This window comes from Euwallacea similis, chromosome 30 (assembly GCF_039881205.1).
Source record: "Euwallacea similis isolate ESF13 chromosome 30, ESF131.1, whole genome shotgun sequence".
NCBI classification, from domain to species: domain Eukaryota; kingdom Metazoa; phylum Arthropoda; class Insecta; order Coleoptera; family Curculionidae; genus Euwallacea; species Euwallacea similis.
Genome location: NC_089638.1, coordinates 393,308 through 415,705, shown reverse-complemented (window position 1 = coordinate 415,705; position 22,398 = coordinate 393,308). Strand labels below are relative to the sequence as shown.

At 34.3% G+C, this 22,398-nt stretch overlaps 2 protein-coding genes across 2 annotated transcripts; both read left to right on the top strand.

Annotated features, from left to right (window-relative positions):
- The first annotated feature begins 2,052 nt into the window (after positions 1–2,052).
- LOC136417875 (uncharacterized) lies at positions 2,053–7,073 on the top strand. Its single transcript, XM_066403731.1, has 3 exons — positions 2,053–2,871; positions 6,166–6,430; positions 6,741–7,073. Exons 1-3 carry the CDS (start codon positions 2,092–2,094, stop codon positions 6,926–6,928), a joined length of 1,233 nt encoding a protein of 410 aa, XP_066259828.1. The 5' UTR covers positions 2,053–2,091; the 3' UTR covers positions 6,929–7,073.
- Positions 7,074–8,401: 1,328 nt separating this feature from the next.
- Positions 8,402–13,589, top strand: LOC136417819 (uncharacterized). The gene is made up of 3 exons (XM_066403630.1): positions 8,402–9,245; positions 10,797–11,058; positions 13,346–13,589. Exons 1-3 carry the CDS (start codon positions 8,478–8,480, stop codon positions 13,534–13,536), a joined length of 1,221 nt encoding a protein of 406 aa, XP_066259727.1. The 5' UTR covers positions 8,402–8,477; the 3' UTR covers positions 13,537–13,589.
- Positions 13,590–22,398: the final 8,809 nt, after the last annotated feature.

The following is a 22,398-nucleotide window of genomic DNA, read 5'->3' as shown; positions in this document are numbered from 1 at the left end:
TAATGCTAAAAAACTGTTGTTTGTATTTCAGTTTTAAAGGTTCGCAGGCATCTATTTAAAGTATTTTTACCCATATTTAAATCGATCTGAGTTGTCTGCACTATAGCCTGTACCATGACCGTAACGTTTCGCTCTATGGTAAGTTAAGCGAGTGTTACGCATGGGAGTGCACGACACGTCCTGGGAGGTGCCACAAACGAAGGCCCGACCTTAAAACCATTTGTTTGGTCACGAGCTCTACTTAAAACTTGAATATTTTAAAATTGAAAATAAATGTATGGATATAAACCCCCGCATGCTTCCATCGCTTATACACGTGTGGAAATGATAGTAAAAGAAAGAATCAGGAAGTTCGAAAATCATCGAGAATTTTTTTTTGATGTTATTAATGGAAATTATTTACTAAATATTGTACTTAAATAAATTATGACGGAATTTTAGTTTGAGAACATACCATGAACATCTGAGGGAAAAAAAATGTCCATGCTGAATCCGTAAATCACTTTTTTAAGATTCCAAAAAGTGAAGTTTAAAACTGCTTTATTTATTACATTTATGTATGTGGTCACAAAATAATTTTCCGCATTTCTTAGAAAAATAACCATTTTCTATCACTCCCAAGCCAGGGACAATTCTCTGAACTGAACATATTGGTCACAAAAACCAATAAAAGCGACCCATACTTCGTAAATAAAAATGACGGGGATCCTTTGGGGCATTTTCATGGATTTTCATTAGCAAAACATAAATAAAACGTAAGTAATTAAGACATTCCAGAGTAAAACCATCAAAAATCGGCGAGTTAAACGGCTATGTTTGCCTCTCGAATCGGGAATCCGTAGAGGATTAGAATCAATTGAAACTATAAAAAAAGGTTAATAAAATTTTTCATGGGAACGTTCTTAAAAGTGTCACCGAACGGGAAAAACTCTTAATGGTTCTAGCATGGGTATTGCCACGGTACCAGATGACGAAACTTAATATCTTTTATTTACGCTTATGTCGCGGTTTTTTTGCACCAACCTGACGTAGAAGAACGACATTGTGTTAATCATTTTCATTTATATTTTAAATTCTTGTGCTTATTTTATACGTATTTTATAAGGTGATTTTTTTAGTGGCTCTGGAGGATGGTTTGTGCTAAAATTAAGTTATTTTTTAGGGTAAACTCCTCACTGGTTATCGAGATAACGGTGCTCACAGATTGAAAATTAGCGGAAAGTAGATGCCTAGAAAGTTTGAACGCACTATTTTTTTCTGTAATTCAAGATAAATTTTAAATGTGTAAACTTTAAACATAATCTACACGGGAATAGTTTCCCGGCCTGTTATTTGTACTGGTTGCGGAGAAACGGATGCTCCCGGCCGCATATACGATCTAAATCTGGGCCTATCTGGAACAATGGGCGCGTTCAGGGAACTGGTATATTATTTCGTTGTAGCTGATTTAAAGCAATAAAGTATATTACCCTTGAAAGTTGAAATTCAGAATTTTTAATGTTCACAAGATTAAATTAACAGCTTATAAAATCCGATTGTTTGACAAGCAGCAGCCTTCAAGTAATGCAGCATTCGATCGCTGCAAATTTCCTGAATGCGCCTAATGACTTTTGCGACATCAAAACACGTTAGAAAGTTATCGCTTCTACGGATATTGCAAAAAAAAAGTTATAAAAATTGCTGAGTTTTAAACATTGTGACACGCTAATGATGCATATTGAGCAATGGAAGCGGCTCCAGGCCTATATGAATTTGCTTCGCATCGAGGTTCTAGATCCGCCCCTGGATTTCTGGGAGTTACATGATCTTTTCGAGAGAACTATTAATTCTTCTTTGGAGATGATGTTCTCTAAACCAATTTTTCGCATTCAAAAAATATCTAGAATTTGTCCTCACGAGGCACCACTGGTGAAGCCAAGCTAGCCTTATCAATTCGCTTGCCTAACCGTTATCTCAAGCCCACAATTTACACTTAATTGCTGCTCAAATAGATAATTTCACTTATTATTTTTATCCACGAGACATCTCAGTATTCTCAGGTTCTACTTTCGGTTGGTGGTGTAGATTAGTGTGGTGTCTATGTGAGCAGCGATGGCCGCTCAGCCACTAGAACCGATTTACGAGAGATTGTATAGGATTCTTACATCCATCAGATCTCCGGAGAAATGGGAATATTTTTCATTGGAGCTGGACAGGACCCAGCAGAGAACCACGAGGTTGCTCTCAGAATTCTATACTGGAAAATTGATAAACAAAGATACCGGAGAGGTCACGCATATTATTATTAAAGTGGTACCATCGTACGGTATTATTAAAGACTACGAGGAAGTTTACAAAAACGAGATATGCTTTTATAACAGAATTTTTCCAGCTTTGAATAAATTCCAAAAATCTAAAGGGATCAAAAATCTCTTCGACAATGTTCCCAATTACATCGGAGGACATTCTCACGCCCAAAAAGAATTCATTGTTATGGAGAATATAACTGCTGCTGGTTTTGAAATGCTCGATAGAAACCTCAGGTACATTGAGAGTAAATATCTGAAAGCGATCTTCAAGGTTTATGCTAGATTGCACGCCTTATCGTTTGTTTACAAGCACCAGCACCCAGAAGAATTTGAAAGCTTGACCAGTGATTTGGTGGATATTTTGAAGTTGCTGAATACACAAGGACTAGGAAAACCAATAGAAAGTGCGTATTTGGCTGCTATTGATGCGTTCAATCCAGAACTGGAAGGTGATATTGTGATGAAGCTGAAAAAGATTAAGAACATCCAGGAGACTCTCGGCAATGTGCGGTCTTATAGTGGGAAATATAAGTGTCTTACTCATGGAAATTGTCTATTAGGGAATATATTGTTTAAATATAAGGTAAGTGCAAGTTTATACCAGAATAGACGGCTAAATTATTAACAGGTTTCTTTTAAAATAAACGTTAAATAATTATTTTAAAAAACAGTAAACGTAAAATAAGCTCACCCTTGAGTAACAAGGGACAAATATTTTCCATTGTGTTCGTATACGTTCCGTATCATGCAATTTAAAGATAAAATATTTAATGTGCATATTATCCATATAAATTATATATAACAATTATGGCCCAAGTTTTATCATCTTAAATAGAGATATCATCCTCCAGTCTTTCATATTAGAATATCAGTCAATTAATAGGAATCTTGTTGAAAACCATTTTTGATCCTTCACAAGTAAAACATGCATTCAATATATTATGTAATCTCCATAAATACAATGTCTTTTCAACAAAATCTTTTCTGGTAATTACGTCTTGCGGTATGTTTATTAAGATAGGCCACCTTGTATATCTAAGACGACTGAAAATGAATAGCTTTATGGTCTTTTTGCTCGAAATTGTTTGTTTCATACATAGAATTTAGGAAGTTAAAAATAAATTAATTTTTTGACTTTTTAGTTCAAGTAATTGAAACATCCATTAACAGAAGAACATTATCGTAAGCAGATTGCTATGAAATATTAGGTCGTGTAGTATGAAATGAGTAAAATTGAATTGAAACTTTAGTCATTTTTTTTTTCATATGAAATGTTTTTATTGTCAATCGAAATATGCACCACCATTATCAATACACTTCTGCCATTTAACGGGAAGTTCATTGATTCCCCTGCTGTAAAAGCCTGCAGGCCGGGAGTCGATAAACTCTTGGAAGGCAGCTTTGACAGCCTCGTCGGAGTTGAATGTTTTCCCTACCAAGAAGTTATCCAAATTTTGAAAGAAGTAGTAATCAGTGGGTGCTAAGTCGGGTGAATACGGTGGATGACGAAGAGTTTCCAATTCCAACTCCTGTAGCTTGGCCAAGGTGACTTGTGCGGTGTGTGGCCGAGCGTTGTCGTGCAACAATAGCGGTGCGCTTCGATTGACTAATCTTGGCTGCTTAACCGTCAGTTGCTTCATCATTTCGGTCAGTTGTCGGCAGTAGACATCAGCCGTAATCGATTCGCCAGGTTTCATTGGTTGGTGGATGACACCTGCGTTGGACCACCAAACGGACACCATAAGCTTCTTTTGATGAAGATTTTTTTTCGCACAATGTTTTGGTGGTTTATCTTGATCCAACCAGTGCGATGAACGTCTGGTATTGTCATATAGGATCCATTTCTCATCACAAGTAACAATCCGATTCAAAAATGGATCGTTATTATACCGGCACAACAAAGAAACACAAGCTTCGAGACGTCGTTCTTTCTGTATGTCGCTCAACTCATGCGGTACCCACTTGTCCAGCTTTTTCATCTTACCAATTTCAGCCAAATGAGTCAATATTGTTTTTTTGGTTACACTGAATATTAACGATAATTCGCTTGCACTTTGACGTGGATTCGCTTCCACCACGGCTTTCAGATAATCGTTATCCACTTGAGTTTCAGGTCGTCCACGTGGTTCATTTGTTAGGTCAAAATTGCCAGAACGAAATTTCATGAACCAACGAGATATTGTTTGCTGTGAAGTGACTTCAGTACCAAACACATCATTAATATTGCGAGCCGTCTGAGCTGTTGTGGTTCCACGATGGAACTCATATTTCATTAACACACGAATTTCACTATTTTGCATGACTGCACAAAAATGTTTATAAAAATAAAAGTTTTCAATAATTTTTAACACTTTAAACTCTGATCGAAAGAGGAAGAATGTGCCTTTTCCACATAAAAAAGTCAAGTCCAAATATAGATTTAGAGTGAAGTTATTCGCAGTTGAATGTGGCATTTCGAGAATCTACTCATTTCATACTACACGACCTAATACGAGTACAATATACGTCTTATAATCGTTCATCAAGGCCGTCTGACATGAAATCACCTAAAGTCTGCTCTGCACGTAGCATAACGAGTGTAGACAGAAAACTTTATCTTTTCCGTGAATTAAATTTACTTTGACAAACTTGCAAAAGTCTGATGGTCTGTAGGTTTATGTAGAAATAAGACGGCAGGCAAATTGAATGAGCAAGGGACTAAGCAAAAATTTGAATAGTATATCATGTCTTGTCAGTTTTAAGACCGAAGGCAAAATGTAACGTGTAGACCGAACTTAATACAAATTGTGTTACGGATTTAAAAAGTAAGTTTAGAGACTCATATTATTTTAACTTATAAGCAAATTTTTCGTAATATTCTAAAGGTGTTTATCTTCATAATAATAAGTGGCAACGCTTCAGACCCAAAAAATGTTTGGTTTTTAAAATATCAAGAAATGTCATCAAAACACTATCTGTGCAAACTGTAATAATACCTCTTATTATTATCAATTCTCCTAAAACTCCATTAGAAAGCAAACGTAACAAAGATATATGTTCATTAATAGATGAGTAATTTTCTTATCTATAAAATAATGCGAACTACTTACCTTTGTAGGAATTCATTTTTGCGCAATTTTTGTTTTTTTTACGTAATATACGAGTAAATTCAAATATCTCTGTTAAATTTCTTTTTATGTTTATTGATTAATAGTAGTTAACTGTTAATAGAGTAACTCAACTAACTTAAAAATATTTTTCTGACATAAATTTTTTGTAAATTCTAGGAGCTTGAATCTCTGCAACAACAAAATGCAATTAACTAAAAATTTCTAAAAACTCGTTTCATCAAGGATTAAGATTCGCGATTACTCCTTTTTAAATGGTTTCTTTAATGATATACGGGGTAAAATTAAAAGTTACTGCAAAGTTATGGAATTCAACTCAGTGAACTTAGTAGCAAAGGCAATGATCCTGGAGCTTTTTTGCAATGTTAACTGTTCACATTAATTGTGATCGCACTTGTTTTGCAAATGTATGAGTTTTTCATTAAATTTTCATTACCCTTGTATAACATTCCATGAAAGACCTGTCCTCCTAATTCTACCCAATGCCAATACTCGGAAATTTATGGATATTTTTTAAATCGTAAGAGGTAGAGGATTAGTTAAGTTGAGATAAAACTGTGCATTTTTAAGATCTGTAAAAATCCGTTTTTTTTTTTAGTTTTTCTGCGGTCAGTTTATTTATCATTTTGGAATAATTCTCAAATCTCTCGAGTAGTACATTTTATTGACGGAGTTGACAGTGTCATCCCATAGGAAGCTTGTGCTTTTTATATTACAGAAGTAATATAAAATAGTTTTAAAATAACATCGCGATCCATTTGATTTCACAGAACTGCAGCGAAAAAGAAGAACTTCAAGTAAAACTCATAGATTTCCAATTGGCTTATGTTAGTACCCCAGTGCATGACCTGTCTTACTTCTTCTATTCGGGGGCTTCCAAGGAGGACATGGACCAAGTTGACTGGTACCTGCATCTGTATTACGACACATTTTCCTCATTCGTCAAGGAATTAGGTGCCGACCCTCAGGAGATCTATCCCTACGAAGCCTTGAAAGTGGAGTGGAAGAAGTATTCTCTTATGGGCTTAATTATGGGTACGATTTCATTTACAAATCATATATATATAGTTATCCTGGATGTTACATTTTTCTTCTGCTTTGGTCTTGTGACATGCACTTAAATTGCTTAAAAAACAATATTGAAAATCGATTTTTATTCTCTACGAAATTTGATCCTTCTAGATGAGGTAGAATGTCATATCCATCACTGGCAGTCACGTCGGTATAATGGCAACATTAACTGAAATCAAGAATGCGATTCCTGAACGACATCCTTATGGAAAATAAGACCGAAATTAGGGCGATTTTTCTAGTGCATAAGTAATTTTTTTATTTTTTTGTTTAGGAATAGGCGTGTCGGTTAAAAAATTGCTGAGTAAAAGTGGCACCGAAATACATACGATGGTCCATTTACCGATGGAAGTCAAGGCCGAAATGTATCGGCAAAAGATGTCGCAGATCCACAAGGAAAACGACTTCAAGCAGCGGGCTCGGGAAATTTGCTTGCATGCTGTTGAATATGGAATATTGTAGTATCAATAAGATTGTTTAATAATCAATAAAATTAAATAAATAAGTGTGACCGATTAAAGTTTTGCCCTAAATGTAAAATGTGGTGCTTAACAACTTTTTATCAAACTTTTCTTTATTAATTATCAAATAAAGAATTTTGTTTTCATTTTCTTCCTTTTTTCCGATGAAACATTTGCAAATACATCGTCTTTCACCGGGATGGAAACAAATATGCCACAAACGGCTTAAGTTTATATTTCCAAGTATCCTAAAAATAAATATAATGCTCGGTTGAATGACTACAACGGAATTTTTGCCAAATATAAACTTTCCCAAATGAGCTCCACAAATGGTAACTTTTGTCTAATTTGGGGATGTTTGTGCAGGATAGTATTTTGTCCCCTCTTCTATGATCTATTGGTCACTCTGACCCTATAGGAAGTGGAAGTACAAACCTATGCAGATGACATAGTAGTACTCTTAACCAATCGACCATACAATTTCATTTCCAGCGCCATTCAGGAGACGCTGGGAATAATATAGTGTGCTGCTTGTGCGAAGAACCATCTCTTTTTGGGGTAACACTCCCTTCTCACGAGAAATGGAGTATCTCAACGTAGATGAATCATTAACTTGAAATACTCACGTGGCCAACACCGTGTGGAAAGCATTAATTTCTTGACATGTGCTGCGTTCGATCATGAGACCAATAATGCCATTGCCACAAATTCACCTTTGCTAGAACTTGAACCAACATGGGGATATCCCACCACTTGACGCAAGTGGGACTCCAGAAATGAGACCAGCTCAAATTTTAGGAGTTCTGGAACAACCTGTTGGGTATGACAAAATTCAAAAGATTCCTGAAGGGATTTCGATGTCTCTTCCTTCGTGTATCCCGAGAAGTGATTTTTTAAATACTATTTTGATTTAATAATGTTTGAAGTTTTTTTTAAATATAATAATTTAAAGTGAGACTCGTTCACTTTGTTTAAAACTAGACAATGCAAGGCAAAAAAGCCTTACGCGGATTAATAACAAGAAGTGTTTCTTGGTTCAGATAATGAAAAATCCAGCATCAAGTATTAGAAATCACCAAGGGGGGTCAGGAAGCCGTAAATTTAATTGAAATAATCAGTAAGAAACAATCGTCATTTAGTGAGAGAACCTCACTTCCATTATGAATTTTTAATTTTTGCACGGTGGAGGATATTTGGGGTGAAATAGCTGATGCTAGCGCCCATCGAATTTCCTGAAAACTTGCACGGAAAAGGTTAGTAGAAGTTCTTTGGAATTTAGGAAAATACTACTTTGTTCGTTTGTTGTAATCCCAAATTTGATCTGCACCAGAATCACTAACCAATAAAATCGAACTGTTTGAAGTGAGAACTTCACGAACCACCACTGAGCTTAAAGCATAATTCCGACCTGTCTTACTCATCCGTTATCTCAAATATTTACTTATCCCAAAGCTAATTTCTATTCAAACAGATAATTTCACATATTTTTTAAGCATGTGTAGGTAAGTAACGACATATGTTTGTGAACGAACGGAGCGCGGTGTGTAATTATGGCGTTGCATTTCGAAGATGCGAATTACGAGAGGTTGCATCAGATACTCTATTCCGTTATACCTCCGGAGAAATGGGAGTACCTAACGTTAGAGCTGGACAGAACCCAGCATAGAACCATGTCAGACACATACTATGGGAGGCTGATAAGTAGGGATACCGGAGAATTGACGCATATTATCATCAAGATAGTCCCCGCGTACAGCATTATTAGTGACATTGAACAGCTTTACAAAAATGAGATATGTTTTTACAACAGAATATTCCCGGCGTTGAACAAATTCCAGAGATCTAAAGGTATTAAAAATGTATTCTATAACATTCCAAACTACCTCGGCGGACATTCACTTGCAGAAAAGGAATTTATCATCATTGAAAATATTGTCGCTGCAGGGTATGAAATGCTAGATAGAAACATTAAACTGATTAAGAGTATACACCTAAAAAGCATTTTCAAGGTGTATGCCAGAATGCACGCCCTTTCGTTTGTGTATAAACACGAACATCCAGAGGAATTTAAGACTTTGACCGATGAATTAGTTGACAGTTTAAAGGTTTTTAACACCCAAGGTCTGGATAAACCCATGGAGAGTTCCTATTTGGCTGCAATAGATGCGTTTAACCCGGAGTTTGAGGCTGACATTATAAAGAAACTGAATAGGATTAAAAATGTGCGGGATATTCTTGGTAATGCACGGGATGAGGGTGATTATAAATGTCTCACCCATGGAAATTGTCTCATTAGAAACATGTTGTTTAAATCTTCGGTAAGTCTTCCATAATTCATGTTAGGACGTATAACGGTTTTCCTATTAAATTAGATCACCTGAAAATCAACATTCCCAGTAAGGCCTACGCAATAAGCACTGACCTAATGATACAAGTTCAATTTTATCTGTGTTAACTTATTCGATTAAATTGATGACAAATGAGGCGTAATGATGATTATTGCTCACTTCTTAGACTATACCTTGTAGTTCAAGGAAAATCGTTTGCATTTCGTTAGAATCCAAGTAAATAAGGCAGGCGACCCAGGTAGTTAATAACGTTACAAGGTCGATAATTAGTAAGCAACATATTGTGTTAAAATTCGTCGGAACGTCATCAGTTTTCAGCACTAACTTCATATTTGGTCTTGATTCACATCATAACAAAACTGCAGTCTAAGAAATATGCATATTTGTGCGGACGCTTTGAGCCTTAACGGCCGATCTCCGTTAAGAATTCTTACCGGCAGATTGTCGTCCGTTACGTTAACATAACGAACATTATGTTAAATATAAATGATAACTGTAAATTATATTAAAAAAAAAAAAACACAGGATATACAGGGTTTTTAGGTCTACTACGGTGTACCAAATACCATCGAGATAAAACTTATCCTTTAAGGAGTTCACTAAAAATATTCTGACGGGGTTGTTAATGAATGTTCAGTGGTTTTCGAGATATATCTTTGGAAAGATATGAAAATTGTTTGAAATTTTAATCTCCTTTATTTCGTAAACTGTTTATGATTGAGTTGGATTTACAACTTTTTAATCTCTGCAAACTTCCATATCGCATGCTATTATTCAGCTTTTATAATAGCTAAGTTATTGTTATTAACTGAATTATTCTAAATGGGGATCTGAGATTTTTATGCCTGAATGTTTCATCGTTTACTTTTCACACAAAAAATTAATGATCAGACTTTTTTATGCAAGGTGTCTTATTTTGGTATGAAATGTAATGGAAAATGGAAATAAGGTTGAAATTTTTGAGGACTTTTAACATACCCTAAATAACGTTGTAAAATTATTTTTGGTTTTCGAAATTTTACGAAAAATGTAAAATTTTTTAAAACATGCCGATCCCGGTTACAGAGGGTTAATTTACGTGGGTTCACCATTTGGAGTTGTGCATGGAAAGATTGATTGGGACAGACGTTTTTAAGCGAATCCTATCTTTTGAAATGCCTTTTTAGACTTCAATAATTCAACATACTTCATATTGCAAACATTTTATTACGTAGTATTCAGTAAGTACCTACGAAGTCTTCTCATCTTACAAAACCACAGCACGAATAAATACGCCGTAAAGCGACGTACTCGATACTATACAATTGTCTTATCTGATTTAATTATTTACGTGAAGTTCAAGTTGATAATAATAACAAAAATGGGTACTCAACTAAATATATTGCATTAATGCGGTTTTGATTATTCTAGAATTTGCAGATATTTCTTTAACTTATTCCTTCAATTTAATCTAAATCCAAAGTACGCTCTACAATATACTATGTCAATATTCGCGTTGTGCAATATTTTTTAATTGTTTAGAATGACGAAGGAGAAGAACTCCAAGTAAAACTCATAGACTTCCACCTGGTTTATGTTAGCACGCCAGTCCATGACCTTTCCTACTTCTTCTACTCGGGGGCCTCCAAAAAAGACATGGAAAAAATTGATCAGTACTTGGAGTTGTATTATGACACGTTTTCCTCTTTTGTCAAAGAACTAGGGGCTGACCCTCAAGAAATTTATCCATATCGCGCACTAAAGGAAGATTGGAAACGGTATTCTCTTCTGGGAATCTTCATGGGTAAGGTGACTTTTTTGTATCTTTTCAGGGTGAGCTATCATATATTATATGTCATAACTTTTGAGTGGTTTTATGTAAACAAACTTTTCTGATTTCATTGGAAATTATAAAAATTGCTTTTGATATTACAGGGTGATTTTATAGACAAATTTGAGATAGATTAGAAAACGCAATATTTTATAAGGAGGTTTATCTAGCATGAACAAGTTGTTTGAAGTCAACCATGTAGGGCGCCCTATAGAATCGTAAGTGATTTAAAGTCTCTAACCATTATGAACCAATTTAATACGTGTTACTGAATCACCCTGTAGTTTTGACGTGGCACCTGGACATTTTATATTTAACTTTATAATTAATGTTCAATATTTACATTTCTAATTCAAAATGTTTATGTGCTGCTAAGCCTACTGCTAACAATTCTAGTTATCAGCTTATTAATCACTTGTTGCATCACAAAATAAATTGTTTTGTTATTTAATTTTAAAAACAGCGTGTAAAGTTAAATTAAATATTTTTTATTACCTAATAATCATAATCGACGATGATCGCACGTTGCAGTGTACATAAAAATGTCTTTATGATGCATGTGTGGTTACTACGAATACAACATTACAAATTTTAATTCTAAAGCTCTGACAAATTCATAACACTTCTTGACATCTAAAAGCGTCAATTAGTTACAATATTGATGCACTTGTTATAGAAAATATTGTGTACCGTTCGTGTATTAGAATATTGCTTTCTAAGGTACAATGCGTTTAAAGACCTTTTTACACACTTTTATCATAAAATATTTTCAGGGCAATAATAAGAAACTTGTGCTTCTCTACGTCTGTTATTATTCTCCGACTTCAGCTGAAACAGCAGCTTTAAATTAAAAATATAAAAAGTCACCAGATTAAACGTAAGACGTCCTGTCTATTTTAACTGCCTGAACATTATAATGAAATCAGAAATAACAGAATGACAAACCGGCTTATACTTGTCGAATTACACTCATTTTCCAAAATCGTTTTAATGCGAAATATCGTGGTGCACCATAAACTAGTTAAAAAAAATCATTTTCAAAACGTTTGCTTTTGTAAGATAGCATTATAATATATTGGGTCTCCTGTATTTTATTAACGAAATTTTAACCACATATTCTACTAATATGTCGATAATACTGTTTAGTTATGCGTATCTAATAATTACCATGTAAAAGAAAGTAAACTGCAAACATGAACTTTAGAGTGCTGAAATTTTGGTTAAAGAGTGCATATCTATCTATAATATTAATTGCTCCTGTTGCGGATATTTTGAAAAACAATGAGACATTTTATACTTTTTGAAGGTTAAGATAGTTTCGCCAACTCAATTTTTATTGTGTTGCGCTCTTGGATATTCGCAATTTGAAAATCAAGTGTTTAATCCTCCTCGATTATAGTACTTGGAGAATAAAAATAGACAGTAGGTTTTTGGTATAAATATTTTTACGGGTGCTTTTTTGAAATAACGAAAAAGGAATAAATCAATTGGACTTAAATCTGGAATGCGTGAACGCTTTGGCCGATCAATTTCAACACAGTGGGAAAGATAATTTGTCTTAAGCAAAATAGATTTTGGGTTTTTTTTAATCGGTTCCTCTGCCCTTACAAATCGTTCATATTGTTCAACAAGGAAATATACACACAAGGACAATTTTAGGGGAGTTTGGAAACTACCTTGAAAGTTCGGTTAAACTCGGGTATTGTATTTTTCTATTCACTTGTTGTTATAGATTTTTATAAAAATGCCAGAGGTAATTAAAATGTACGAAATAATGTCCATTTGGGATTAAGCCCATAAGAAATCTAGTTTTTGTTATATCTACAGCACAATATTATTCATGGTATCATACCTATTAGCATTAGTAATCATTTTCGTAGTAGGCCAATAACTATTTCTTTTTGAATATTATTTTATGTCCCACACTTCCTGTTTAATTCAGAAATTTGTTAGCTTTTTCACCGTGGTTTTCTAGTAATTGCCGAGTGAAGTAAATCTAAATGAACATATTTACTTGCTAAAATAAAATTTTAAAGAAGGCTACTGAAGCTATAGGCAAAATTTGGAAACACTTGGGTGAAATTTTGACTCGATATAAAAACGGAAAATTTGTTTATAACATAAATTTCATAAATCACAATTTTATTAAAAGGGTTCGGAGCGTATCAACTCCGATCACTCGCATTAACTTTACTTTGGCTTAATGTTAATGTTCTTTTGCTTATCAGAAATTTAAAGTATTTTTCTGTGTTTTTTTCAGGAATAACTGCATCGGCGGGTTTTTTGATGAAAACCAGTGACCTTAATGAAATGTTTGAAAATTCCCATTTACCAAAGGAAAGCAGGAAGGAAATGTGGAGTCAAAAGTGGATGGAGATATATAAGGAAAATGCTTTCAAAGAACGAGCTCGGGACATTTGTTTGCATGCTATCAATTACGGTATATTGTAGTATTATCAATAGGATTAATGGACGTGTACAATAATATATTGAATCAATATGGTGCTAAACCATATTTTACTTCATACATAAAGACTTATTAATGTGAAAAGTTGCAGTGATCTCCTACATAGAGTAACTTTAAAGTACTTGAAACCATACTGTAAATTGACGAAAAGTTAACCATTTAACGCATACTTGGCAGCTTTATTTTAACTTACAGTAGCTTATTGCTATGATTATATTTTCTCTGTTCTATTGGCTACGATTGATGTACCTATTTATATAAATTACGTGTTAAATTTAACAAAATGGTGTAACACATGTTCGATAAAGTACTACTCTCAGTTTGCAAGTGCGTGCGGTAAAGCCTCTTTATTCATAAGGCAGCTCCCTGTCACACCAGTCGCAGTTTGTAAAAAGAGGAGCGAAGCGACGAGTTTTGCATTTGCATGTGTGCGATAATGAGCCTTATAAATAATACAAAAATATAAACTTAAAATACGAACGAATTTAGATCTAAAATTTTGAAGGTCGGTGGATCCTCGACAAACACCGACAACCACCATTCAAAGTAACTTTACACGTGAACATATTTTTTCTTCTTCAATATTTAACATTTTCCATTTTCATTTGTGAGTTACCATTCTTCTAGAGCTATAAATTGTTCGTTCTTTAGTCTTCATTTTACACAAACATTACTATCTACATACATTGAGCTTCCTTATCTAACATGGATTTCTAAAAAACCGTTTATATTGTCCTTCCTATCTTTGGATAATCCATCCAATCTATCATTTATAACTGTTTCTACATCTTTCGTATTAATATTTTTATAATGAAGTTTTTCTTCACATTTCTATTGCCTTTTTCAGTTTCTTCGAAATCTGCTAGTGACATTTCAAATTCCACTATTGTCTCCCGTCCTTATTAATTTATTCCCATTTATTCTCTGCGAATTTGCTTTAATCCACAACATTTGAGTAGAGTTTATATTACGCCACATCTTTTAAATTCGTTAATTATCTTAGTTGTGACAAAGTGTTAATCGGCTGATAGACTAATTCTAAAAATAAAAAATCTGTAGTCTTAGGTAGTTCTGAAAGTTTGGTAATGGACAGAACTTGTGATAACGAACAAAATTAATTTATCTTTAACATAATATAATTTATATTTGTTGGTTTGCATTTGACAATTATTTAGCGATTCCTTCCACTTTTGCTTCGTCGCATCGTTTGCTTCAGTGTCATGCCAATATGATTTTCCTCCGTCCAAAATGAAAATTACAGGTTTTCATTTTTGATTTTTCTCTTAATCTCTCTTCTCTTAATTTCACATTATTCGCTCAATATTACGTAAAATACCAACTTTTTAATAGCAGAGCAAGAATGGGAGACGCGGAGGGAGGACCTTCTAATGATTTTTATCCCACAACGTAAATGTTCATTAAAGTTTTTATTACGTTATACGTATAATTTTATTACTGTCAATTGTTCAATCGCCGATTGTTTTACAGCTCAGTCCCATATAACGTGCAGCCATAAAATTTTCTCCACCAGATGGGAGGCCTTCAGACCCACCGTAAAATGCGAAAAATCATTTCAATAAAAGACGTTCCCTTTTTCTTGGTTTCACTTGCATCAAATAAGGTCGCAATTGACTATAAGCGTGATATCCTGTCTCTGTCAACCATGAAACTAAATCTGAAGATATTATGAATTCACTTGGTATGAACCGTGGAAATCCCAAATATTTCCTAGTTCAAAAATAGAGTGTTTATCCTTCTCCCAAATTGTGATGAGTGTAAGAATATAATTAAACTATCTACTTTCTCAGAAGAAGACATAAGTTATTATTCTTGTATAAAATCGCAATTTTGTGCGATAGTCGTAAATTAGCATAATTAAGGCTTGCTTGGGCCGCCAAGTTTTAGTATCATCGCTTCCGAACCAAAAATTTATTTAGAGCATTTAAGCTTGTCAACAGGCAGAAAGAAAAAATATGTGTACCATTTTTGGAAATTATTATTATTGATTGAGGTGAAAAAAAAGTTGGAAAACCCTATTCGTTTTTGTGGTGCTCATAGTAATTTGTCTTGAGCCCGTCGGCTCAAAATGAGAGCGATAATAATGCTGTAGTACCACCCCAAGAAATTATGAAGAAAAGTTTTGTATATCCTAATTTTCCACTTTATTTTTTATTATGCACCTAGCCACTGAATACAATTTATTATTGCTAATTATGCCTATTTGCCCCCAGGAACAAATAACGGAATTACACATTTAATTTCTCCTATTGCTGCTCTCCATTATTATTGTGCAATGGAGCAGCCGCGTGTTTTAATTAAGCTCTCAATTAACAAATTCAAAGTTCATTCTTCAGATTGCCACTACTGCTTCTAACGGAGTGAGATTTAATTAAAAAAGGCTCTTTTCGGTGTTATGAGCAAGGTGTTTGTTGTTTGTGTTGGTTTTTCTAATTAGAACGAAACCTGTGAATTATGAAGCACCAAAAATGTTCTTATTCTTTAAATGGTATAGTTAGAATTATTTAAATAACAAATACAGGGTGTTTAATCGTCGATGCGTTAGTTACACACTTATGGAAAACTAATGGGCAACGAATCGTGCTGAAAAATTGTTGATATAAGTAAACGACCATTTGACTGAAATTCAAAAGTTATGTACAAATATTTATTCCGTTCTAAAACAAGCAATTTTATTCTACTTTATGAGACCTTAAAACTACATAGGTAAAAGAAAGTTTGGCGCAGTAAAATGGGGCCTGACTTCTCAAGAGATATCACTCTGTGAATTTTCGGATTCACTCTAGGGGCCAGATAATATGGACTCTTACCAGAAATATATGTACATCCCAGATTTTAACTAAATGTCTCAAAGTTGCGAAAAGTCGCTAATAAAAAACAAAAAAAATTCTAAAACTTTAACACGTTGTATATTTATGAATAAAAATTTGTCAAAAAATGTTTATTTACAAAACGGTCGTGTTTTGTGACCTTATACCTCCTCCTGAAAGGATGCAAGTTAAAATTGAAACACCGTGTGCAATTTATTTCAAACGCGGTTAAAATTTTTCTTTAAGTTTTGGTTGGAGGGAGGTCGTTTTGACAATTTGTTCGTAATTTTCAAGGTGTTTTGAAATGAAGACCCAAAAATTTAATTCTGAATTGAAATGTGCAGACGAATATGAAATGCACGTCGGTCGATGTAGCTGAAGTTGCATCTGAAAAAGGTGGGATGAGAATCTTTGCATTTTCCAAAGTTTGTTCCTCAATACACCCAGCCTCTAACATAAAGGTTCTGTGAATAAGGTATCTTTATCTATATCGGTTGATTTAAGGCTAAAACAGTGCACCCAATTTTCGAAATATTGAAATTTTTCGGGGGGAATTATTTTTAACTCTTTCTCTGACTCTCTTACATATAAAAATACCTCAAATCTGTTTCCCACAAACAGGGTTATCACATATATCTTCCACCTTATATATGGTCGCTAAAACATCCTTGATATCCTGATAAGACAACTTGACTTCGAATTTCGGTATAGGGTTTTAGCGTTTCCCTCCTATCTTCATTTAACAGTTACACAGCATGTTTTATGTTCGGTATTTAATTCCGAGATGCTTAATCTTTCCTGTCAACATTTTACACATACAGAATGTATCAAACCACGAATACTAAAAGTACCAAAGCCAGAAAGAAATATGGCATTTCGTTACCACGAACTAAGTGATTATCCTCCATTCTTCGGCCTACCACTTACAATGGCCGTTTTACTCGGCGGCTCTTTTCTTGTTGAAATATATTGAATATCGTGTCTCCGTTTGGTATTGTTTATTACATTTATTTATCATTTTCTCCTGCTATGGCCGTGTCTGTTCGAAGAAGTTATGTTGTTTTATGTTGAGTTGTCTTAACTAGTATTGTGTGCTCCATAATCGCCGTTTCAGAATACTTCCTAGAACTGAAGTTACCTAGATAGAAGTGCGAGGATTATGTGACTCTCCGAAAGTAACGTAACGTAACGGTACCAAATTCTAATTAAACGGCCGAAAAAGTAAAAAAGCTTATTGGAACATTTTTCGGCGCTTTATATTCCTCAAAAGAACAAAACTAATCCTTTGAATAAAAATAATAAATTAAGTTAATATTTCTTCACGCTGTTACGTTCGCGTCAAATGATTAATGAAGCGAAAGGTTTGTCGGCTTCAACGTACAAGAAACAAACGCTTGATTTACGGGTATTTTTGACCCGCCTCGGGTCACTCAAAATCAATACCAATGCAATGCTGGTCGAGAAATTCTATACAATAGTATCACTCAATTCAGAGGCGTAACCAACAAGTTACTAACATGGTAATCCATCATAAAATATCGTAAATGAAAAATTGTCACTGATGGATGCGTGGAGTTCAAAAGGACACTTCTGTAGCAAAAATTAAGGTTGGCTGATAATGAAAACATTGAATGTAATGAGAACGTATTATTCCAAACAGCGATTTGAAAATTGATTATATTGGATATTGCGCAGCTATTGCTTCCAAAACCAGTCAGTTTGAATGAAAAGTATATCTTCAAGAAAGAACTGTAGATCTGTCGCTTCTACATGCTGTTACTTTTCCTGACTCATCTGACTCAGTTTGAGGAAACGTACGCCTCTGATAGCTCGTGTAAAAATTAAAAATAATAACCATTGAATGAGACACCATTAGCGCTTGCAGAGCTTACAACACCTAGACGTATTGTTACCTTAACGAACCGATCGATCTGCCGATATCGGTCTTAATCAATCACTTATTGATGGGTTGTGGCATCGGCCCTTTTGGTTCTTTTGTCACTGACATAACCTACCGCACAGGCTAATGTGCACTCTACCTGGTTGATGGTGGGTTTATGTCATAATAATGGAATGCAATTTTTCGTCTACAGATACAAAAATGGTATCTGCCTATATTATAGTGTGCTAGGAGACTGCTAAATTAAATATCGAGTCCATAGTTATTTAACGTACAAGCGTATTAATGACGGCGGTTAAAATTCGAAACATTGTGCTGCATGAGCGTAGCAACCGAGTTGATGGAAATTAAGATTGCTAATCACTTACACGATACACATGTCCGTTACAAGTAACCACATACATAAAAATAAGTTAATTTATAAACATTTCTACTTTAAATTTAAAAGTCACTCTATGTCACGTGTCTAGCATAGGTGTTGTGATTGGTAAAAGGTAAGTAGTCATGACCGCAACCGGTGACATCAAGTTATTCAAGCCAATCACAACGCGCTCAAAATAATACATTAATGAAAAAGCATAATTTTAATAGTCATTATCAATGATTTTGTATACATTAAAAAACGTGTGAAAAGTCAATCAACGGAAAAAAGCAATTTAACCTAGAGATTTTTACTACAGAGTATGATAATTGGTTGTCCACTCTTATTTCCATAAAATAAGCTTTTCATGGTCATGGATAATTTTAAAAATTCTCAGATAAAAAAAAAGAGGGAATTGCTTGGAACCAAAGGAATTTCCTTGAAAGTTGGTAGGTATGTTTTCTTTTGGGATCTCCTGGAGCTTGATAGAAACAATCAACATTAATCGTGATATTCATGCGGTCTGCCGGAATAAATCTGAATCTTCTCATTCTTCATCTTGCGAAGAATGTTTAATGACATGTGAATGAATTGAGCTTTTAGATGTTTATCACGTTCCTTAGATCATTATCATATATAGGTTGTTTCAAAACATGTGTCCTTAAATGAAGGGTGTAATTTCTTTATTCATTGTAACAAAAATGTTCCTATTAACATGAATCTGTAAACGAACCGTTTTCAAGATACGGGGGGTTAAAAATCAAATTATTTTTTAATTTTTTTTACGATATCTCAGGAACCGTTTGAGGTAGAGTATTGTGTTTTTGTACACATATCATCATTAATATCAGCTACTTTGGAGCGCTAATTCAATTTTTTTTATAAGCCAGTGGTGGAGATTTTAAGGTTTATGTGAGATTTTTTTGCCATTAATTTCTACACCACTGAGGTAATTGGTATTTTGAAACTACCTTTTAAACCGCTAATGTTTTTTATACAATAAGATTGGAAGCCTGCACTACTGTAAGAAGAGGCCGTTTTCAATAATCGTGGTAATTTTTATTGTTTATTTGTTTAGTTTTGACAATAAAATGTTTTTGATGTTACTACTTATTTCATAATTTTCATCATAAAATGCCATTTTTCTGGAATATGGTTCGCTTTAGAACTTTTGACCAAGAGTACTTCTTTTGTGTAAAAAACATTGGCGACATAAAAGATAGTTTCAAAATGCCAATTGTCCCAGTAGCGTAGAAATTAGAGGCAAAAAACCTCACATAATCTTTAAAGCCTCCGTCACTGCTACTGGCTAATATTAATGATAATATATGTACAAAAATTGAATTCTCTAACTCAAACGGTTCCTCAGATATTATAAAAATATTATTTAAAAAAACTTATTTTTAACAGATTGTATTTTAAAAATGGTGCATTTGCGGACACATGTTAACAGAAATTTTTTTTCTTACAATAAGCCAAAAAATTACACCCCTCATTTGTGGACACATATTTTAAAACACTCTATATACGAATCTCTAAATCTCTAGATCACTTTCCTTCATACATGGTATTGCTTCTCACATCTGTATGAATATGTAATATACCCCATTAGTATCCCTCATATATTTGTCCATTTATCCTAGGATTGAGTTGTTTTTACCTGTAATTTCTCTGATCTTCAACAGAATTTGATTGCCTCAAAAGCTATTATAGAAATATCGTACGCATTTTCTGGAATTTTTGTTTTGATTTCAATATGCCCTTAAAATAATTCGCAAATTCGCAAGCTGCCAGGTGGTCTTAAGCGCCTCCGCAACTCAAAAGACCCGAAATGTATGACTCGGCTGATTGGATTAGCCACGCTTAGACCTTTCAGCGTTTGTGTCGATGCTCATTTCTACCTTTACCGGGCTTAGAGACCCATTCTTCCTCTTCGGATCATACAAACGGATATTTATGCGCAGTAAATCGACTGAGAAATCTGTAATCTCTCGGATGTAGTTCGTATATATTTAAGTGAACACGCATTATGATATAGGAGTAGGAGATGCATGTGGTCTGTGCGATGATCTCATAGGCATTTGTACCTATATAGTTCACAAAACTTTACCTTCAAAATTAGTATATTAATTAAATTTATCCTGTAATTTTTGACATTAAATGAAGTTGGGAGGTAAACGTCCTCCAGGTATCAATGATGTAACAGCCCCTCGAAGAGGTATCTTCTGTTGAGTGTTGACTGTTGAGAAAATCATCTATAGAAAGTTACTAATTAACAGCATTATTACTGACTTTAGTAGCCGTACACAATCGGGCCATTCAATATTGATTTCTCGTTGTTCGGGATGACTAACGACAATCGACCGAGTGTGAAAGGAACACAGTGTATAGTGTGGCCGAAAAAGAGACCCGAAGCATAGCGTGGCTAATCTAATCAAGCAAGTCATCCCTTTATGCGGGCGGAGGCGCTTAAGACCACCTGGGTACTGTCGGTTGGCTTTTGGTACTTTTTTGGTCAATTTCATTCAGAAAATATATCTCAACACCACTGACAAAAAGCCGTATCCTCCGCCTTATCATAATTTATTGCCCTTAAAGTTATTGGTCTGCAACATCTTCCACAAATGACATGACCAAACTTGAACCTTTGGAACTAATTGACGCTCTAAAATACTTACAATTCCCCGATGTTAATTGAAGAATCTATTGTGTGTTGTAATGTGCATTCAGTCTAATTCTAGATACAAAGACATCCTTAATTTTGTTTGTCTCTCAATTTGACTCAAATTTAATTCTTGCAGGTTTTATGAAAACAAAACTTGGATGTCCCTATTTAGGCATCAAAAACTCGGTTTGCTTAAATAAGACAGCCTGTATACTGTGTTACTGTTAAGAAAGACTTTCTTCGAAAACTCCTACGTACGAGTAGAGTTTAAGATTTCAATTGATACCAGTTTTTCCGTGAACTATATTGAACTTTATGAAATCCTGGAGTAGTTCGAGTAAAAAAAAATCATGAAGAGTTTAAACCCAACTTGCTAAATCTGGAAAACGGCGTTAAAACGAACTGAAATAAGTTTTACTGATTTTCAAAGGCCACGGCTTGTTATTGCCCACAAAGATTTTTAACGCTGGCACATGGCATTATGTTTTGTGTGCGATATTTCGCCAAAATCACTACTTTCAACTCGCGGATGTCTGCGGTAAAGCCACTTTACCGCACACTCGAAAAACAAAATTTTATTTTACACTTTCAATGAATAAATTCATGAGCTGCAACCAAATACAATATAAAATGTATTCAGAATGCTGTACGTGTACTTAGAACCACGTTTTTCTACAATCAAGCGTGAAACACACTTTTGTGCTGTTAAAAGAGAGCCCAAAATAAAGATTTTACGAGGAATTTTACTTGTTCGTTTGAAACGCGGCCATGAATTCTGACCTTGATTTTGTTGCTTCCCTAGCGCTAGCAACGAATGTTAATAATTTGCTTTTAATATATGAAGATTTTTATTTGATATTTTATCGTTTTACTTAATTCGTTCAATTTAAAATTATTTTGAAATAGGCAAACGTGCCTACTTAAATTAGCGTCTTTTTGGGAGGATTAAAAATGGGTTCCCAATAAAAGCCAGGAAGGGAGAGCCGTTGATTTCGGAATGAGTTCTCTTTAGTAGAAAAAGCCAAGGTGAGGAAAGTCTTCAATATACTTATAGGTAATTCGTCAGATTACCTAGTTTCTGTATAAGTATCC